The sequence below is a fragment of the Somniosus microcephalus genome, chromosome 14, assembly GCF_052327205.1.
Source record: "Somniosus microcephalus isolate GS21.2 chromosome 14, FLI_Smic_1.0, whole genome shotgun sequence".
Classification (NCBI taxonomy): domain Eukaryota; kingdom Metazoa; phylum Chordata; class Chondrichthyes; order Squaliformes; family Somniosidae; genus Somniosus; species Somniosus microcephalus.
In genome coordinates this window covers 4,519,364-4,534,579 of record NC_141000.1, presented here as the reverse complement: position 1 = coordinate 4,534,579, position 15,216 = coordinate 4,519,364, and the positions used below count along the sequence as shown (strand labels likewise).

Below are 15,216 nucleotides of genomic sequence, written 5' to 3'. Positions count from 1 at the left end.
TCCTGACTGCCCTCTGATGGGGACGGATAAGCTCCCACGGCAGTATTCGATAAAGAGCAGGGAGTTCTCCTGGTACCCTGGGCCAATGTCAATGTCTAATGTATCAATGTCAATGTCTGGTGTTTGATTCTAAATGGCACCTGGTAGTACTGTACCACACTTCTAATCCCATTGATATGCAACTCGTTGTTTTTGCATTTTCCCCCTTACACACATCATCATTACTGCTCAGCGTGCTGGGACACTGGGACTAGTGAGCTTGACCATTTTGCATCTTTTACAGAACGTGGAGATAAATATTTGAAGCAGAGGCAGTTCTAGGTCTATGGGGCGAGAGTCTTGGATTGCTCTAGTAAAGAGACATCGCATATACAATAGGCTGAATGGCCTCCCTGTGTGCTGTCAATGTCTGTGGTTCAATGGGATTAGAAGAGTGGTGCCAATTCACACCATTCCAATTCAGAACAGCAGCTATTGGTGTACCAGGTCTTCATCATCTACTATTTGACACTCAGCTGTCACTTAACACCCAGTTAGATGAAATGTGCAGTGGGCCAACTACGTGTGAAGTGACAGCTATTACTGTAAATAGCTGAGCGGAACATGGACCCTTAGAGGCTGATATTAAACGGCTTAAAACACACAGCTTTTCTAAACAAAGCTCAGCAGAAAAACAACGGGGGGGTGAAACTGGTCTTGGGCGGAGACACAAATCTGGCGACAGTGAATGGGCCGCCCATTTTACAGCCTGTCCCAGTTCCTTTTCCATTGAAGTCGATATTGGCGGGGTGTAAATGGGCTGCCCATTCACTATCGCCCATATTACTGAAGAGCAATTTCACCCCCACTGAGACTGCGGTGACCCCAGATCCATGCTAGGGAATGTGGCCATTGGCCTCTCAATCCTGTGTACTCCTTTTGACCAAATAAACTGTAACTAATAAAACTTTAAATGAAACTTAACAAATTAAATTAAAATTTGATTGGCCGGGATGATGATGCACTCTAGTCCCCGTGGTGCCCACCAGTCGTGGAAGGCCTCGAGCTTGTCGGCGGACACCGCGTGCTCCATCTCCAGGGCCACCCGGGCACGAACATGGCAGCGGAAGACAGGCAGGCAGTCGGGCCGAACGACCCCCTCGACCGCCCGCTGCCCGCACCAGTTAATGGCCACTTTGGCCAGGCCCAGGAGCAGTCCCAAGAGGAGGTCCTCCCATCTGCCCGCTCCCCTCCGCACCGGGTGACCAAAGATCGGGAGCGTGGGACTGAAGCGCAGCCAAAAATCGAGGAGCAGCCCCTTCAAATAATGGAAGAGGCTCAATCCCGGGTAAATCTGGTGCGATGAAATGCTCAGCTTGTGCAGGATGGAAAACTCACCACGTTACTCGCATCATCAGAGGCCTCTCCGTCCAGAATGTCACCAAATGGGCTTAATCGCTCTGCAGAATCATTCTGCCGGTGAGGCGGCTTTGGAGAATAAGATGACACGGAATCGGCTGGGTGCTTCGGAGAGTGTTCGGCTGGACTGGATGACAACAGATGCAGAGACCTCCCAATATGCATATGGTTTAACTCCGCACAGCTGTCTGCTTCCATGGGGCCAGAATGCCTCGTTGATCTTCTATCCGATGGACTAAAATCAAACACGGATGACGAGCCGTGCGAGGTTCTCGCGAAAGCCCTTGCCTCAGTCTCACTGCAGCTGTGCTCGCTGGGCTCCAGCTGTGGCGAGCGCGCTCTGTTTTGGGACAGCGCTAGCTTGTGTAGCTCCTCGCCAATCTTCTCGATGCTGCTCACCGCGGCTCCAGCCGTGACGTTATCCGTTTTGTTGTATTCTGAGCAAAGGTTCAGAATTGTTTCCAAACGCTGGCGTTCCTGCAGAGCGAGATGGCGAGAGTTATTAAGGTGTTTCACTGAATCATTAAGAACAGAAACAGTAGTACAGTGGTTATGAACATAGGAGCAGGAGTTGGCCATTCAGACCCTCCAGCCTGCTCCACCATTCAATTAGCTCATGGCTGCCCCTCAAACTCCATTTACCCACCTTTGCTCCCTATCCCTGGCTACCCTTACCCGACAAAAATCTATGGTTAGGTTATTAGACTCACAAGCCAAAGGTCGGGAGTTCAAATCTCACCATGGCAAGCTATGAAACTTAAGTCAATAAATATGGCAATGTTTATGAGTAAAGGTTACCATGTTGGATTGTAGTAAAAACCTAACTGGTTCACTAATGTCCTTCAGGGAAGGAAACCTGCCGTCTGAGGCTACACGTGACTCCAGTCCCACACTTAGGGCTGGATTTTGTCAATGGGGAGCTTTTGGAGGCGGGACTCCCACTTGTCGGGTTTCAGTCCCGCCTCCATCGACTTCTGGCCAACCCACGCTATTTTCCCTTGATTGACCTTGTTAAGTCCGCCCAGCGGGCTCAGCAGGCCAATTAAGGGAAAGCCGGTTACAGGTGACTGTGCTGCTTTCCTTTAGGAATTTATGTTAGTTTTCCAGTTAATTCAGGGGTTTGAGTAATTTGGGTCGATTTCCATTGTGTGCCGCCACCTAGTGGATATTTGGTACCTAGCAAGTGCAGTAAAGCGCAGTAAAGTAAACTACTGTATATCACAGACCTGCAGCTCGACACATGGTCTTGCAGTTATTTTCTTGTTACGCTCCGGCCTTGAACACTATTTGTCTGTAAGTACTTGAGAATGTTATAGATGATTAGTGTACACTATATTTTGCAGAAAATGTTTAGTTTGTAACTTTTCTCTGTAAGCAAACTTACACAACTAGCCGTGAAGTGCTCGCTCTCTGTCTAGCTGGTTAACTTGTAGCTGTATTTTGATGCACTATGTACAGGGCTAATTTAAAGTGAATGTAAGAGAATGCCTTTCAGTTTGCTAAACGTATATTCACAGTAAGCTGTGTTTCCACGTGTTTTGATAAGTTACATGCCAAATGTACTGTGTTGCTCAGGCGTACCTAAATTTGTGTATGCATATCAGTTATGTGCTTGTGTACTAATGTGTGCTTCCATTTCTGTATTGTATTTCAGTTTCACAATAAGAATCTTTCAGTAAAGTTTACAAGAAAAGTCAAGCCTTGTGATTTTTATGGGAAGATATCAAGTTGTTAGCTACCTGTCTAGCTCTGCATAGGAACGCGCTGCAAGGACAGAATAGTGACATCAGCGAGTGCCGTTTCATCTGTCAAGAGCTTTTGACAGATGAAATGTCATCGTTTGACAGCTCTGTGAAGCTGTCAATCACTGACAATCTGTCTTCTAGGTTGTGTCTTTACTCAAGACTCAATTAGAAAGCCTTCCTGACCAGAAAGTAGAATGCTGCAGCTTTTGACAGTTCAGCGGCCATTTTGCTTTCTGTGCCGGTGAGCTGAGGGACTCCCGAGACCTGAAGGGAGGAAGCCTGCAGGAAGAAGTAAAGGTAAGTAAAACTTCTTAAAACACTTTACACACACCTCACACACTTACCTCTGCACACATGCACCCATCACTCACCTGCACAACGAACATCTCGGCCCCTCCGACACCCACAGACTGACGGCCCGCCTCGCTGACCCTGGCGAGGTTCGGAGCCGTCGGGAAGCCCACACTTCAGGGCTCAAAATAGGGATTAGCCAAAAAAACTGCCTGTTAACTACCTGTCGGCTACCCGCCTCCTGGCAAGATGACATGGAGGCGGGTTGGGGGCGGGATGGGTACCCGCCCCCAAATTCTGCCATTTTCCCAGCAGTCCCACCTCCAAACCCGCCTCCCCAGGTCTGGCAAAATCCAGCCCTTAATGTCTTCTGAAGTGATCTAGCAAACCACTCAGTAGGGCAATAAATGTGGCTTTTCCAACACTGCTCACATCTCGAGAACAAATAATATTTGTTAAATAATCAGCAGTCTACAAAACCTTCTGATCTGTAATACAATAAGAGAGAAACAAGAAGGTTGACAGCTGAGCTCCATATCTGTTCTGACAGATATTTTCTGCTCGTAAAATATGAACATGATAACAGTGGCAAAAAGACCAAGGTCCATCTAATTTACCATCTACCATCCGGGCAGAACATTAATGGAGTTGCTGACTAATCATGGCAATCAAGAGGGTTCGAGTACAGGAACAAGGATGCCTTGCTACAGTTGTACAGGGCCTTGGTGAGACCGCACCTTGAGTATTGTGTGCAGTTTTGGTCGCCTTACCTGAGGAAGGATGTTCTTGCCATGGAGGGAGTGCAGCGAAGATTCACCAGGCTGATACCTGGGATGGCAGGAATGACGTATGAGGAGAGATTGGGTCGATTGGGCTTATACTCACTGGAGTTTAGAAGATTGAGAGGGGATCTCATCGAAACCTATAAAATTCTGTCAGGCCTGGACAGACTAGATGCAGGAAGGATGTTTCTGATGGCCGGAGAGTCCAGAACCAGGGGTCATAGTCTAAGGATAAGGGGTAAGCCATTTAGGACTGAAATGAGGAGGAACTTCTTCACCCAGAGAGTGGTGAACCTGTGGAATTCTCTGCCACAGATGGCGGTGGAGGCCAGTTCATTAAATATATTCAAGAAAGAGTTGGATATATTTCTTAAGGCTAAAGGGATCAAGGGATATGGGGAGAAGGCAGGGACAGGGTACTGAATTTGGATGATCAGCCATGATCTCATTGAATGACGGAGCAGGCTCGAAGGGCCGAATGGCCTACTCCTGCTCCTATCTTCTATGTTTCTATGTAATCTCTATCAATGAGTCTACAACAGAGCCAGACTCGAGGCGAGGAATACCCCCAGTGGATCCATAGGTCCAAAGTCACCTGTTCCTCCCAAGCAGGAAAAAGGCTTGCATTTCTACAGCTTCAGGATGTCCCAAAGCGCTTTACAGCCAATGAAATACTTTTGAAGTGTAGTCACTGTTGTAATGTAGGAAATGCAGCAGCCAATTTGCGCACAGCAAGCTCCCACAAACAGCAATGTGATCATGACCAGATAATCTGTTTTTGTTATGGTGATTGAGCCAGGACACCAGGGATAACTCCCCCTGCACTTCTTCAAAATAGTGCCACGGGATCTTTTACATCCACCTGAGAGGGAAGACGAGGCCTCGGTTTAACGTCTCATCCAAAAGACGGCACCTCCGACAGTGCAGCATTCCTTCAGCACTGCACTGCAGTGTCAGCCTAGATTTTTCTGCTCAAGTCTCATGGAGTGGGATTTGAACCCACAACCTTCTGACTTAGAGGCGAGTGTGCTGCCCACTGAGCCACAGCTGAAACTCAATGCCACACTCATCACATCTCATGTCTCAAATTACTCCTATACTGTATCCCAAAATCTGAAACATAGAAACATAGAAGATAGGAGCAGGAGTAGGCCATTCGGCCCCTCGAGCCTGCTCCGCCATTCAATGAGATCATGGCTGATCATCCAATTTCAGTACCCGGTCCCTGCTTTCTCCCCATACCCCTTGATCCCTTTAGCCTTAAGAAATATATCCAAATCCTTCTTGAATATATTTAATGAATTGGCCTCTACTGCCTTCTGTGGTAGAGAATTCCACAGGTTCACCACTCTCTGGGCGAAGAAATTCCTCCTCATTTCTGTCCTAAATGGCCTACCCCTTATCCTTAGACTGTGACCCCTGGTTCTGGACTCCCCGACCATCGGGAACATCCTTCCTGCATCTAGTCTGTCCAGCCCTGTCAGAATTTTATAAGTTTCAATAAGATCCCCTCTCATTCTTCTAAACTCCAGCGAGTACAAGCCCAATCGTCCCAATCTCTCCTCATACGTCATTCCTGCCATCCCAGGTATCAGCCTGGTGAATCTTCGCTGAACTCCTTCCATGGCAAGAACATCCTTCTTCAGGTAAGGCGACCAAAACTGCACACAATACTCAAGATGTTGTCTCACCAAGGCCCTGTACAACTGCAGCAAGACATCCTTGTTCCTGTACTCGAACCCTCTCGCTACGAAGGCCAACATACCATTTGCCTTCTTAACCGCCTGCTGCACCTGCATGCTTACCTTCAGTGACTGGTGCACAAGGACACCCAGGTCTCGTTGCACTTCCCCTTCTCCCAATCTATTGCCATTCAGATAATAATCTGCCTTCCTGTTTTTGCCACCAAAGTGGATAACCTCACATTTATCCACGTTATTTTGCATCTGCCATGCTTTTGCCCAATCACCCAACCTATCCAAATCATCCTGGAGTTTCTCGGCATCCTCCTCACAGCACACACGCCCACCCAGTTTTGTGTTGTCTGCAAATTTGGAGATATTACATCTAGTTCCCTTGTCTAGATCATTAATATATATATTGTGAATAGCTGGGGTCCAAGGACCGATCCCTGCGGTACCTGACTAGTCACTGCCTGCCACTCGGAAAAAGAGCCGTTTATTCCAACTCTTTGCTTTCTGTCCACCAACCAGTTCTCTATCCAAGTCAATACCTTGCCCCCAATCCCATGTGCCTTAACTTTACACGCTAATCTCTTATGCGGGACCTTATTGAAAGCCTTCTGAAAGTCCAAATACACCACATCCACTGGTTCTCCCTTAACTATTTTACCAGTTACATCCTCAAAAAATTCCAGATTAGTCAAGCACGATTTACCTTTTGTAAATCCATGCTGACTTTGTCTGATCCTGTCACTGTTTCCCCAAGTGCTCTTCTATTACATCTTTTATAATGGACTCTAGCATTTTACCCACTACCGATGTCAGGCTTACCAGTCTGTAATTCCCCGTTTTCTCTCTACCACCTTTTTTGAATAGTGGGGTAACATTAGCTACCCTCCAATCCATGGGTACTGTTCCAGATTCCATCGAATGTTGGAAGATTATCAGTAATGCATCTACTATTTCTAGGGCCACTTCCTTAAGTACCCTAGGATGTAGATTATCAGGCCCTGGGGATTTATCGGCCTTCAATCTGATCAATTTCCCTAACACCATTTCCCTACAAATACTGATTTCTTTCAGTTCCTCCCTTTCATCAGACCCTATGTTTCCCGACATCTCTAGGAGGTGTCCTCCTTTGTGAAGACAGAACCAAAATATGTATTTAATTGGTCTGCCATTTCTTTGTTCCCCATTATAAATTCCCCTGATTCTGACTGCAAGGGACCTATGCTTGACTTCACCAATCTTTTTCTCTTCACATATCTATAAAAGCTTTTACAGTCAGTTTTTATGTTTCCTGCAAGCTTACTCTCATATTCAATTTTCCCCCTCTTAATTAATCCCTTTGTCCTCCTTTGTTGAATCTTAAATTGCTCCCAATCCTCAGGTTTACTGCTTTTTCTGGCCAATTTATATGTCCTCTCCTTGGATCTTATGCTATCCCTAATTTCCCTTGTTAGCCACGGTTGAGTCACCTTTTTTGTTTTATTTTTATGCCAAACTGGGATGAACAAATTCTGTAGTTCATCCATGCGGTCTTTGAATGTTTGCCATTGCCTATCCACCGTCAACCCTTTGAGTGACATTCCCCAATCAATTCTACCCAACTCGCGCCTCAGACCATCGTCATTTCCTTTATTTAAATTCAGGACCCTAGTCTCTGAGTCAACTACTTCATTCTCCATCTTAATGAAGAATTCGATCATATTATGATCGCTCTGACCCAAGGGGCCTCGTACAACAAGATTGCTAATTAATCCTTTCTCGTTACATAATACCCAGTCTAAGATGGCCTGATCTCTGGTTGGTTCCTCGGCATATTGGTCCAGGAAACCATCCCGTAAACACTCCAGGAATTCCTCCTCCACAGTATTGTTACTAATTTGGTTAGCCCAATCTATTATGTAGATTAAAGTCACCCATGATGACTGCTGTGCCCTTATTGCACGCTTCTCTAATTTCCCTTTTAATGCCATCCCCAACCTCCGCATTACTGTTTGGAGGTCTATATACCACTCCCACTAACGTTTTCTGCCCCTTGGTATTTCTCAGTTCTACCCATACAGATTCCACATCATCAGAGCTAATATCCTTCCTTACAATTGTGTTAATCCCTTCTTTAACCAGCAATGCTACCCCACCTCCCTTTCCTTTTTGCCTATCTTTCCTGAATATTGAATACCCCTGGATGTTGAGTTCCCAGCCTTGGCCACCCTGGAGCCATGTTTCCGTAATCCCAAAGAAAGGGGAGGATAATCAGGATCACTTTGTGTTTTCCGTTTCCATACCCAGCATTGGTTTTTGAGGTGAGGCTGTATTCCAGGCCACAGTTCCTCTACACTGTACTGCCCAGTAGCAGCATCTGAGGTTTGGCAGGCTGGGTGTTCCCTTAATTGCAACAGACTGAAGTATATACTGGGGGGTGAAGTATATACTGAGGGGGGAAGTGTATACTGAGGGGGGAAGTGTATACTGAGGGGGGAAGTGTATACTGAGGGGTGAAGTGTATACTGAGGGGGGAAGTGTATACTGAGGGGGGAAGTGTATACTGAGGGGTGAAGTGTATACTGAGGGGGGAAGTGTATACTGAGGGGTGAAGTATATACTGAGGGGGGAAGTGTATACTGAGGGGGGAAGTGTATACTGAGGGGTGAAGTGTATACTGAGGGGGGAAGTGTATACTGAGGGGTGAAGTATATACTGAGGGGGGAAGTGTATACTGAGGGGTGAAGTGTATACTGAGGGGGGAAGTGTATACTGAGTGGTAGAGTGCTCTGATGTCTCATATGGGATCCTGGGCTTCATAAATAGAGGCAGAGAGTATAAAAGCAAGGAAGTTATGCTAAACCTTTATAAAACACTGGTTAGGTCCCAGTTGGGGTATTGTGTTCAATTCTGGCCACCACACTTTCGGAAGGATGTCAAGACCTTAGAGATGGTGCTGAAGAGATTTACTAGAGTGGTTCCGGGGGTGAGGGACTTCAGTTATGTGGAGAGACTGGAGAAGTTGGGATTGTTCTCCTTAGAGCAGAGAAAGCTAAGGGGAGATTTGATAGAGGTGATCAAAATTATGAAAGGTTTTGATAGAGTAAATAAGGAGAAACTGTTTCCAGTGGCAGGAGGGTCGGTAACCAGAGGACACAGAGTTAAGATCACTGGCAAAAGAACCAGAGGAACCATTCAGCCCCTCGAGCCTGTTCCCCATTCAATGAGATCATCGCTGATCTGTATCCTAACTCCATCCACCTGCCTTGGCTCCAGATCCCTTAATACCCTTGGCTAGCAAAAACCTATCAATCTCAGATTTAAAATTATTAATTGAGCTTCTATTACTTTGTGTGGCAGAGTATTCCACACTTCTGCACCCTTTGTGTGAAGAAGTGTCTCCTAATTTCTCCCCTGAATGGCCTGGCTCTGTTAGTCTCTTAGCTTAATGCTCACAGAATAGGAGCACTTAGTGCAAGGGAAGAGGCAAACTGACCACATTATAAAAAGCCCGACAGCAGAATAAGTCACGTTAACTGAATTCCTATTCCATAAAAGGACTTTTAAGAGCGGCATTTCTACTGATGATAAAGCTTTTGTGATAGCAATGTCTGAACAGCTGTAAGGTTAGAGGTCAAGAGGCCTCTTGTGTTATCAGCTTGTACTTCCAGCAAGTTACAGGGCAAGTTATATTCAAGCTGAAGGATGCAGGAAAAGTCTAACTAACGCCGAATGTGCCAACAAGATTTAGCCCAATATCACTTCCATTAATCTCACAATTCAAATAAAGCAAATGGAAAGAAATAACAGTCTTGTCAAACAAACACTCTACAACATGAAGTTATGTGTCACGAGTCTATCAATAACTTTGTTACGATTCACGGCAATATCTTGGTGAACATCTAGAAGCACGAGGGGAACTAATGGTTTTTCACTGGTCGGGTCGCGGGCCTGACCAGCCCTGGAAGACAATGCCTTGTCCCTGTGTTCTATCAACTGATCTAAGGCAGGTTCTTTCAAATCACCGAAAGCTGGGGGTCGGGGGTGTTTGAACACCCCTTCTGGTGACGGTTCAGGTTGAGCAGCACCCAAGGAGACATACTCCAGTCAGGAGATCACCATGGGGGAGAGGAGGGAAGAGAATTACTGGAAAACACTGGGAACATTCAAAAAGGTTTTTTTTGACAAAAGTGGTGGGAGGAGTATTCTCAAACGATGCCATTAAACGGACCAGACGCATTATCCAGTTTCAGCCTTTGATTTCACTTAAACCAGCAACACAATCGCCAATCACACCGGTTATCGGTTAGTTAGAAAAAGGCACCAGGCAGAAATAAAGATTTAAGTAACAGGCGTAAGGCCGCCAATTAAACGTCACATCTGGTGTTACACAACATGCTGTCAATGGCTTGTCTGGGACTCACCTCACACGCCGATAAGGGGGCTTCTAGTGGATTAAACCTCATGTTGATGGTTTCCCCTCTTGAGTTAATTAAAATACTGATCAGCAGGTATGCCTCACTACCTTCCTTCTCACCCAGATTTTCAATCTTTTCTTAAGCAAGATTAATTAACGGCATAAAAAAATGCATCGATTTGAAGCCTCCCTCCAACAACCTGCTGGGTGCTTCGAGCTGATGCCCTGACCCAACATCTCCTCAGTCGCTCTCTGGTTTAAATCGACACGCAGTAAAACTCATTACGTTCAACACACACTCGAACAACTGGGCAAGTGTAACACTATCCAAACCGACCAGCCTTGGGATCTGATGTCAGGGGGATGTGCAAATATAGGAGCTCAATGATTGCGAGCTTCCGTTCACCCGAGTTGTAAACTTGATCCACCAGCAGCTTCAGGCATTTGTTTTATGTTGAGGAAGAGCTTTGCCTTCGGGGCCTCCATTCGGCAAGTCATCACTCCGAGTCGGCCCTGTCCAAATGATGCGGTGTAACAGTCGCTGCCACTTGCTTTTTAACCCATGGCAGGGTTTGCCTGGTAGGTGTGGCTTTCGAACCAATGCTGCAGCAAACTATCTAAGGAAGGATCTACCTGCCTTGGAGGCGGTGCAACAAAGGTTCACTAGATTGATTCCTGGGATGAGAGAGGGCTGTCCTATGATGAGAGATTGTGTAGAATGGGCCGATACTCTCTGGAGTTTAGAAGAATGAGAGGTGGTTGTCATGAATCTTGCCATTCATGTGGAAATGACTTATGAAGTAATACTGGGCAGCCTGCTGGTGGCGCTGTCCAGGGAGAGTATAAATACTCGGGCATGGGCCCAGCTTGCTCAGGACATTCTTTAACAGGAACTAGTGAAGGACACAACTAGACCTCCATGTTGAAAAACAGTTGATTAAAGCCTTGTTTAATACTCAGACTAAGTGCCTCGTAGTTTTCTTACATCAGTGATCTCATTGAAACATACAAGATTCTGAGGGGGATTGACAGGGTAGATGCTGAGAGGTTGTTTCCCCTGGCTGGAGAGTCTAGAACTGGGGGTCACAGTCTCAGGGTAAGGGGTCGGCCATTTAAGACCGAGATGAGGAGGAATTTCTTCACGCAGAGGGTTGTGAATCTTTGGAATTCTCTGCCCCAGAGGGCTGTGAATGCTGAGTCTTTGAGTATATTCAAGGCTGAGATCGATAGATTTTTGGACTCGAGGGGAATCGAGGGATATGAAGATCGGGCGGGAAAGTGGAGTTGAGGTCGATGATCAGCAATGATCTTATTGAATGGCGGAGCAGGCTCGAGGGGCCGAATGGCCGACTCCTGCTCTTATTTCTTATGTTCTTATAGCAGATGGGGTGAGATGAAGTCGGGTGGGAGGAGGCTCGTGTGGATCACAAACACCGGCACGGACCAATTGGGCTGAATGGCCTGTTTCTGTGCTATTAATTCTATGTAATCTTATGTACATCAACAACAACAACAACTTGTATTTATATAGCGCCTTTAACGTAGTAAAATGTCCCAAGGTGCTGTACAGGAGCATTTTAAGACAAAAAAAAAAAATTGACATCGAGCCACATGAGGATAAATATGGGCAGGTGACCAAAAGTTTGGTTGAAGAGGTAGGTTTTAAGGAGCGTCTTAAAGGAGGAAGAGAGGTAGCGAGGCGGAGAGGTTTAGGCAGGGAATTCCAGAGCTTCAGGCCCAGGTAACTGAAGGCACAGCCACCAATGGTTGAGCGATTATAATCAGGGATACTCAAGAGGGCAGAATTAGAATTATCCTTGCAACAGAGGCCTGAAAATCAGTTGGACAAAATAAAACAGCCAGCATTTTCAGAGTGTGAAGTACAGCTGATAAGTTTTACTGCAAATCATGATTCAAACATTCCCATCACAGGTCTTTCTAAGAAGTCAAACTTGGGTGTGATTTGTCCTGTGTGAATATATATATACTAGCAGGGGAGCCCCGCGGTGCGAGGGCAATTTTGGGGTGCGCGGTCTCCTTGCCCCTGTCTGTCCCCCCTCTCGGGCCTGGTCGATGTGTGGGCCAGAAGCCTGGGACTGGATTTGGGCTGTCGGCAGTTGGAGAAGCCTAGGCCCGTTAACCGCTTTATATATATAGATAGAAGATGCAATAACGGTTACTATGCAAGAGATCCAGACACATTTCTTTAAATAAGGCTGGCACTAAATTGCACGGCAGTGCTGCCTGATTATGAAGTATAAAATGTGCAAATTTTGTCCATAATTCCATACGAAATGTTTTGTTCCATGACAGCATGGAGAGGAGTCGTGCGGAGTTTAACACAGAACTGTATCTCTAATTACAAGAAAGCAATTACTGCGATTTCAAACCTAACTTGCTGTGTGAAGTTCCAGGGCTGATAACTGCAACTTCAGTGACAGGCAATGACCAAGAGAAATTTATGGCAATACCCTAAACATTCAGGTACAGTCATTCCCGATAAACTGCTTCTCTCCAGTACTTGTCTTAGTTACACTCAGTCTCTGGGAATTCACAGCATGCCCTGAAAGCTATCAGCCTGCCCCATTGTAGTTTTCACCTGTAACTGAACCGTACTGTTAGAATCAAAGGTTGTGTTCCATGAGGAAGGTACCATAGAGTCATCACTCCATACTGGAATCACTCTTGGGTTTAGAGGTAGCATTGCCCTCTGGGTCAGAAGGTGCAGGGTTTGAATCCCGCTCCAGACAGTCCCGGTGAGTGAAGACCGGAGCTCCGGCTCGGAATTCTGGGATACTCGCGTCCGGTGGGTATGGGTGCCCCTCCCCTCATCATGTGGGTTCTGGGAGCCCATAAAACCGTCCTACTGTATAGGACATAAGAACATAAGAAATAGGAGCAGGAGTAGACCATTCGGCCCCTCGAGCCTGCTCCGCCATTCAATAAGATCATGGCTGATCTGATCTTGGCCTCAACTCCACTTCCCTGCCCGCTCCCCATAACCCTTGACTCCCCTGTAGCTCAAATATCTGTCTATTTCAGCTTTGAATATATTCAGTGGCTCCGCCTCCACCGCTCTCTGGGGAAGAGAATTCCAAAGATTCACGACCCTCTGAGAGAAGAAATTCCTCCTCATCTCCATTTTAAATGGGCGACCCCTTATTCTGAAACTATGCCCCTAGTTCTAGATTCCCCCACGAGGGGAAACATCCTTTCTGCACCTACCCTGTCAAGCCCCCTCAGAATCTTATATGTTTCAATAAGATCACCTCTCATTCTTCTAAATTCCAATGAGTATAGGCCCAACCTGCTCAACCTTTCGTCATAAGACAACTCCTTCATCTCTGGAATCAACCTCATGAACCTTCTCTGAACTGCCTCCAATGCAAGTATATCCTTCCTTAACTAAGGAGACCAAAACTGCACGCAGTACTCCAGGTGTGATCTCACCAGCGCCCTGTACAGTTGTAGCAAGACTTCCCTACTTTTATACTCCATTTGCCTTCCTAATTACTTGCTGTACCTGCATGCTAATTTTTTGTGTTTCATGTACAAGGACACCCAGATATCTCTGTACTGCAGCAGTCTGTAGTCTCACTTCATTTAAATAATATTTTGCAATTCTATTCTTCCTACCAAAGTGGATAACCTCACATTTTCCCACATTATACCCCATCTGCCGAATTTTTGCCCACTCACTTAACCTATCTGTATCCCTTTGCAGACTCTGTGTCCTCCTCACAACTTGCTAACCCACCTATCTTTGTATCGTCAGCAAATTTGGCTGCAGTACACTCGGTCCCTTCATCCAAGTCATTAATATAGATTGTAAACAGCGGAGGCCCCAGCACTGATCCCTGTGGCACCCCACTAGTTACAGTTTGCCAACCTGAAAATGACCCATGACTAACCGCCCCATTGGCTGGGATAAAGATGGTCACGGCCATAGGAGGAGTGTTCTGTCAGACTGTTGCTCAGCCTGTGAATCATTCCACTGCCTCACACTGTTCTCCAAGGCTCCAAGGGAAGAGCGCGAAGATACAAAAACAGGAACACTACTTTATAATGAATGTGCAAACGGAGGTGAAAGGTGAACCAAAGGCATCAGAAAGCAGAGACATCCCTAAAGTCTGTGAACTAACAAGATGAGAGGGACTCCAGATGAAAGGTGGAACCGGAACTTGCAGCATTTGGAATAAAGGCCTGGGTGAGCACTGAACGGTGCAGGAAAGGTTGCTGAGGCTGCAAGTGCTGTGGGACTGGGCTTTGTTTATATGCTGGGACCAGGATTGCTCTATTCACCATTTCTTCCAATATAAAGGCTTCCAAAAGGTTTTTTTTAAGCAAGAATCCTAAAGTCTTTTAGAATGCCCAGCAGAAGAAACCTTCCTGGACACATTGATAGGACACACCCTCCAATCATGGACCGTGCGAGGGACAGAGAGCCCAGTCGGTATCACGCCAGCCTCACACTTATCGGGAAATGGCGACTGCAAGCCAGCATACCCAGCGGTGCTGGGAATCCTCCAGCGCTGCTTTCCTTCCAGGGAGCCACGGGAACAGTGGCGAGGGAAGCAGGCACCGTCCCCTTGCGCTGTCAGGAATCCCGCCTCCCGCAGGGAGCTTCACATTGGCTCACCTTCGAGCACTGACCCGGGCCAGCCTGCTCCCACCGGATTTTCTACCCACTATAACCCCCATAGTGCCTCAGGCCGTGGAAAATTGGGCATCCCGGACTATGTGGGAATTATTTTGACTTCATTTATGTTCAAATAGTCAACATGTTTTATACTAGAGAAAAAACACAATGATGGGAAAGCCTAAATCAACAGCCTGTCACGCTGCAATTACAGACCTCCTGCCACTAGGTGGTGCTGAACCCCCGGCCTGTCTCCCACTGGGTGCTGAACCTC

General features: G+C 46.5%; 1 protein-coding gene across 5 annotated transcripts in view; it reads right to left on the bottom strand.

Annotated features, from left to right (window-relative positions):
• phldb2b (pleckstrin homology-like domain, family B, member 2b) overlaps positions 1-15,216 on the bottom strand; it is a 315,268-nt gene that overhangs the window by 167,996 nt on the left and 132,056 nt on the right. For all 5 annotated transcript variants that reach the window (XM_086006161.1, XM_086006162.1, XM_086006163.1 and 2 more), the window contains one exon: positions 1,378-1,875. In XM_086006161.1, the coding sequence (XP_085862287.1) occupies positions 1,378-1,875 (498 nt within the window). The remainder of the gene's footprint in view (positions 1-1,377; positions 1,876-15,216) is intronic.